Here is a 6,785-nt window from a genome sequence, read left to right on the forward strand (position 1 = left end):
AATAAAAACATTTATAACTAAGTTTTGACAGGTCAGAATTTTACTCCATAGAATTTACATATTCCTTCCTTATTTAAGATGGTTGTTTTCATAGCCTGTAGAAGTGATTTTACATGGTAACTATAGCTTGTTATGTTCATTGTAATGAAAATCATCAATAATTAGTTGTTTATCTATTTGCATGATGAACATTATACATGATATTTAGTGAAACTAAGGTTCTTCAGATTTAAAGCAATTCTGTAGTGAAATTAACCATGTTAGTAGGAAAGAACCAGCAGTGCTTCTGTTGACACTTCTGTACCTTACTACTAAGAAAAAGGCCACAAGGTAAAAAGGCACATAGAATTCTATAGAAAACATATTTAATTGGATCAAAGCTGCTAAAGAAAGAACAAAGATTTGAAAAAAAGTACCTAAATTTTAATATTGGAGTTAAATTTCCTGTTTCAGTGTTATGAATATCGACTTTAATAGGCTCCTGATAAAAATCATTTCTTTGAAAATCTTACAAAAAAGTAAAATTTTGTTGGAAATGACTATGTTCACTTCCTGTTCAAACAATAAAAATAAATTAAACAGTAAGAAAACATTTTTTCTTTTCAGTTTATAGCGCCTGAAGTTAAGTATAAGAACCATATACAGTATAAATAAAAATCACTGAAATTACTCAAATCCTGCTTACGGAACTGACATATTTACACTTGTACTGAAGTTTCAGAGTTTTTAGTGAAGTTTCAAACTTTCTCAGCAACATGGAACTACAGGCTGAATACCCTTATCCAAAATGCTTGATACCGTAAGAGTTTAATACTTCAGAATTTGGAATATTTTCCCATATATATCGTGGGGATGAGACCCAAGTCTATATACAAAATTTGTTTCATATACACTTAAAAAAAACCTGCTAGAGGGCATGTGTGCTTGCCAGAGATAAAGAAAGCGCCACCCCCCCAATGGGCGTGGTCATGTCACAATCCCTTGTCTTTCATTTCTCCGTCCTGCTAGCATTCTGCCCATACATGCATATGCACCTGTGGTGATGTTTAAGCCACCAGAGCTGGGATCTGAACCATAGTTGACTATGTGGGATCAGGCTCCCTTAACCACTAGGCCCTGGAGCAGTCCTCATATACATCTTGTACGTATGGCCTGAGGCAATTTTATACAATATTGCTGTGTTACAACAGCTTTTTGACTGCAACCTATGACACAAGGTCAGTTATGAAATTTTCCACTTGTGGTTCCATGGCGCTCAGAAAGTGTCCTATTTCGGAGCAGTTTAGATTTTGAATTTTTGGATATGGGATGCTCAACCTGTATTAATAATCACATTTAGAAGTATGTAGAGACTCAAACCAAGATTTTCTAAAAAAAAAAAGAACAAAATTAAAAATATGCTGAAATAGAGAAGTCTGTGTGTGTATATACTTACATATGTATTTACGTTAGTTAACTTCCAAAGTACACCCTTAGAATAATTTGGAGTATGCTTCTTAACCTTATCAATGCCCATGGAGTAAAGTAAACAAAAACAATTGCATTGTTTCTAATGGTCTGCAGTTATATTTAATATTCTATATTAAGTGTATACATTTTTAATTTAAAAAACTACGAAGTTCCATTTCGACCTTAGAATTATATTCACTCAACTAAATGATATGCTTTGAATTGATACATTTCACCTTGCTCCTTTGTGTCCACCTATTTAAGAGAGAACATGGTAAGTGAACAAAAAGGCTGCAGTAACGCAGTTCTACACCTGTATATTCAACTGTGATCTTCATGCAGATCAATCTGAAGTCTCTTAAATGCATTTACTTGCAAAAGTAGTGTTTCCCTTTAAGTGGGAAAATGCTCTATGTCCTCAGGGTTTCATGAGAAGATTTGCTGCTGATGCCCCCCCCCCAAAAAAAAAAAAAAAAAAAGTGTGTATGGGGAGGGAATAAAGTTTATAAGTCTTGCATATCTTCATCCAACTGGACAGTTTGGAGCTTGGCAAGCTCTTTTTTGTCTGTTTCCAGGTCTTCACAGACAGTCTCAACCATGCCATCTAAGACATACTTGGATTTAGAGTCTAGCATCATCAGGCTGCTTGTTGCTTTGCTCTCAGAATTTGATAAGAAATTCTCTTTTATGTTAGCTACTGACTGCAGAACCAAACGATGTTCTCTGACAAAATCCTGGTGTACTGCTGGAGAGGGGTGACCTACCTGGTCTTCAGCTGTAGGAACAATTTCCCCAAGGGTAGCCTGAGTCATGGGGACAGGCAACAGGTCTTGACCAGTAATAAGGGAGCAGTTCTGAAGAGTTGCATAGTTAGTGTTGCTGACAGATGTCACAGTAGATTTGCTTGCCACAGGTGCAGACATTGGCTGGCTATCTGCAATATCAGGGTTTAACTCGGGGGGATTTAATAGTGTAGGGGGAGTCAGAGGAAAACTGTGAGCTGGGGATACATTAACTAAGGAGGAGGCCAGTGAATGGAGGCCACTCCCCGAGATAGTCTCAGAAGATAGGTTTGCATTTATTGATGCATTCTGATCGACAGGCATCAACTGAGAAAATACCAGGCTCCTCTCCAAGCCTTCCTGCTTCACAGATCCTATAGGCTGGCCTGAATGAGGAACAGTGTATACCACTGCACTGGGAGTGAGAGAGCTCAAGAAAACCTTCCCCTGCTGGACTGTGGTGGATTCGCTCGTAAATGTGCTCCCATCTGAAGTGCTTGAATTTACTGAAATATTACCTGGAAGAAATAAAGTACTGATTACCATTGATAGACGTGATCGTGAAAGAAAAGAAATTACTTTTTTACACACATTACTTTTTTTCCTCTGGTATACGATCTATGAAGACACACTTACATTCAATAATTTAGCCCAATCCTGGTTCAGAATCACCCTGAGCACTTAAAACTAAAGATTTCCAGGCTGTACTTGTTGTAAGTCTGACTCTAAATCCTAGTACAGCTGTATGTTTAACACTTCAACCAGTTTATTATTTTTTTTTTAAAGAGATTTTTGTTATTGGGCGCATGCACTCGCCAGAGAGAGAGAAAGTAAGAAGTCATCCCTCCGGGGAGATGGCCACTCTTCAATCCCTTCTCCTTCATTCTCCTCTCAAGATTTTGGGCACACACACACATACACACACAGCATGAGTCTCAAGCCACTGGATCTGGAACTTGAACAGCAGTCAACCATGTGGGAGTCCAGCACCTTAACCACTCTGCACCTGCTGGCCCCACTCCTTGACCAATTTTGATAACTAGGTAGGAATAAGAACTCCTGGTTTCTAAACCAAATACGGGGGGAAAAAAACTCTTCAAATTCTGATTGAGTTCAGTTGAGTTTCTGGTTCGTTATTTCTAACTTGTAATCTCTTAATAACTAGTTGACAATCACTGCTAGTTCTGCCACTTAGAACTAGAAAACACAAACTCAAAATAAAATGTCTTTGTTCAAGATTGCTCAGTAACTAACATAAAGTAAAAATGGAAATGTAGAAAATACCACATAAAATGAGTTACCCTGGGGCTTAAAAGTTAACCATATAAACCTGTACAGACAAGCTGCAAACTTCCACCAAGCTAACCATAAAGTTACATTCAGTCAACAAAACATTCAAAGGTTTTTTTTCTTCCCTTTTGTTGTGCCCGTTCTGAATTTTCAATGATATAGCGATAAAAGAATTAATGTAACATTGAAATGTGCTTTTTAAAATACAGATTAACATAAAGGATCAGAGCTAATGCTTTTCTAAAAGGTTTTCTGAAAGGTATCTTTTGAGGCTCTCACTATAATGGTCTGTTAAAACAGAGAAGTAGAAAAAGAAATGTAAATAGAAAGCTGAGATATTCAAATCAGATAACTCAAACAATGTAGATAAATTAGAGCTCCCTCCCTACTATGAAATAAAACCTTTTCTAAACCTTCAGAGGCACAGTGAAATGATCCAGGCTTTCAAATTTTGCAGTTGATGGAAGGTGGATTTTGGGGTAGATTTGTGACAGAACTCAAATGGGCTGTTTACCAGATCTTGAATAAGATGTTCAGTAAACTTTACTTTTCTGCAGAAACAACCTAATGTCAAAGGTAATTCATCTAGGAGCTACTCTCATACCCTCGTGGCTAAGGGAGCCAGATCCCATATGGCCAACTGCGGTTTAAATCCCACCACAGCAGTTTAATAAACATGTGTGTGTGCATGTGTGCCCAAATCCTAACAGGCTGGAAAAGGATTAAAGTGTGACCTCCTTTCTTGAATTATTAGAATAACTGTGATTGTATTACCACTTATATTCATAAATAACTGTCACAGGACTGGCTATGCCTTCCAGACATTTTTAGAAAAAAAAAATTTGGAGGGGCGAGAGATTTTTGCTATGGGGTGCATGTGCTCACCAGAAAGACAAAGAGACACAGAGATACAGAAAGCGAGAAATCACCCCCCAGGGGGGATGGCCATGATTCAATCCCTTCTCCATTCTCCTCTCAGGATCTTGGGCAAGCACCCGTTGTGAGTTTAAGCCACCAGGTCCAGGACTTGAACTGCGGTCGACTACATGGGAGTCCAGCGACATAGCCATTACACTAACTGCTGGTCCCAGGAAAAAATTTTTTGTAAAGAATTATTTTTTATTTAATTATTTTTTATTTAATTTTATTCATTCATTCATTTTAATTGGACTAGAGAGAGACACATACACACAGAGAGAGAAGGAAAGTGAGAAAGCAAGCCACTAGGTTCGGGACTCAAACTGTGGTTGGCCATGTGGGAGTGTCCAGCACCTTAACCACCATGCCACCCACCTGCTCGTCCCCCTTCCAGACATTTTTTTAGAGAACTTTAACTACAAAGAATTGTCTTTAAATGAAGGAAAAAGAAAAAAAGAAACTAAACTTTTCTGAAAAATTTAACCACTAGAGAGTATTCATCACAGAAATATTGGTGTTAAAATATTTTTAGGTTGGGACCAGCAGTTGGCGTAATGGCTATGTCACTGGACTCCTATGCAGTTGACCGTGGTTCCAGTCCCAGAACTGGTGGCTTAAACTCACGCTGGGTGCATGTGCATGTGTGCCTAAGATCCTCCGAGGAGAATGGAGGAGAAGGGATTACTGCATGGCCATCCCTCCTAGAGGTGATTTCTCACTTTCTGTCTGTCTCTGTCTTTCTGGCCAGTGCATGTGCCCTCTAGCAAAAACCTCTCCAAAAAAGAAAAAAAAAAAAAAGAAAACATTTTTAGGTATATTTAGTCTATTCCCTAATATGTTCGTTTCAGGCCATACAGATGAAAAACTACTTTTTAAAAAAAATGTTTGACTTAGATTGAAGTATGGCTTAAAATTTACACAGCATGCTAAATGGCAGCAAAAAACTAAAATAGTTGTTTATTTTGTGTGTGTGTCTGTCCGTGTGTTCCTGAAATTGTCTGCCAGTGTACTTGTAAACAAATTGTATCTTTTTTTTTTTTAAAGGTTTTTTTGTCATAGGGTGCATGTACTTCCCTGAGATAGTGAGAAGGAAAGTGAGAAATCACTGCCCAGGAGGGATGGCCACGCCACAGTCTCCATTTTCCTCCTGAGATTTTTGACACACATGCACACGCAACTGGCATGACTTTCAAGCTGTAGGGTCCAAGACTCGAACTGTGGCCAGTCATGTGGAAGTCCAACACCCTAACCACTATGTCACATGCTGGCCCCAGTTGTATCTTTTTTTTTGTTTTTTAAAGAATTATTTTATTTAACCTTATCTACTTTTTATTTATTTTATTTTGACCAGAAAAGGACAGAGAGAGAGAAAGACAGAGACAGAGGGAAAGCCAGAAACCAAGCCGCAACTTTGGCAAGAAAAACTTATTTTGTCAGATTATAAAATAGGTAAAAGTTGATATTCTACTCTTTCATATAAATCTCAACTATAGAAAAGTAAGTCTACCTGGTCTCAACATTGAAAACCATCATAGGACCAGCAGATGGTGTAATGGTTACATCGCTAGACTCTCATGTAGTTGACCACAGTTCAGGTCCCGGACCCGGCGACTTAAAACTTAGGCTAGGCGTGTATGCGTGCATGCCAAAAATCCCAAGAGGAGAATGGATTGCAGTGTGGCCATCCCCCTGGGGGTGACTTCTCACTTTCTGTCTCTCTGTCCAGAGAACACGTGTGCCCTATGGCAAAAATCTCTCAAGAAAAGAAACCATCTTATAGGAAGTTAACCTTTAAAGTCAACAATTACATCATTTTTGTAAAAATCTAGATTTTCAGATTTGCTAACAGGAAGGCAAATGTGCATTAAGATCTTGTACTCCTGAATTCAAGAGGCTATGCCACTTCCACTGCCAAATTTTAAACATTCCATCTAAAGAAAATAACATGGGTGGGGGTGTAGGGGGTGATCTAGACTTGCTTAAAGTCAGTGAAGAATTGGCATATGGGCCTCAGGCTTCCTGGAATTCAGGTAATTGCTTTCTTTAGTAGACTGCAGTTAGTAAAGCCACAAACATACAAAATAAGACTTACTATTCTCTTATAAGTAAACCCACACATTTAGAAGTATCTATGCAGAGCAATAGACGCCCAATTGCACATTTCTCTGGTTTTTAATTTAGGTCTGTCAGTCTTACAGGAAGAAATTGATTCAAACATAAGTGATCCAGGGAACCAGCAGTTAACGTAATGGCTATGTTGCTGGACTCCCACGTAGTCGACCACGGTTCGCGTCCTGGACCCGGTGGCTTAAAACTCAACGGCGGGGGGGCGGGGGCGCGGGTTCC

General features: G+C 38.6%; 1 protein-coding gene across 1 annotated transcript in view; it reads right to left on the minus strand.

The window, feature by feature from the left end:
* Window positions 1–617: 617 nt before the first annotated feature.
* LOC102481634 (homeobox protein SIX4) overlaps window positions 618–6,785 on the minus strand; it is a 10,867-nt gene continuing 4,699 nt past the window's right edge. Inside the window, 1 exon segment of the mRNA XM_006161767.2 lies at window positions 618–2,749. Within this exon segment, the coding sequence (XP_006161829.1) occupies window positions 1,953–2,749 (797 nt within the window). The 3' untranslated portion in view covers window positions 618–1,952.

The sequence above is a fragment of the Tupaia chinensis genome, unplaced genomic scaffold (assembly GCF_000334495.1).
Source record: "Tupaia chinensis unplaced genomic scaffold, TupChi_1.0 Scaffold138921_1, whole genome shotgun sequence".
In the NCBI taxonomy this organism is placed as follows: Eukaryota; Metazoa; Chordata; class Mammalia; order Scandentia; family Tupaiidae; genus Tupaia; species Tupaia belangeri.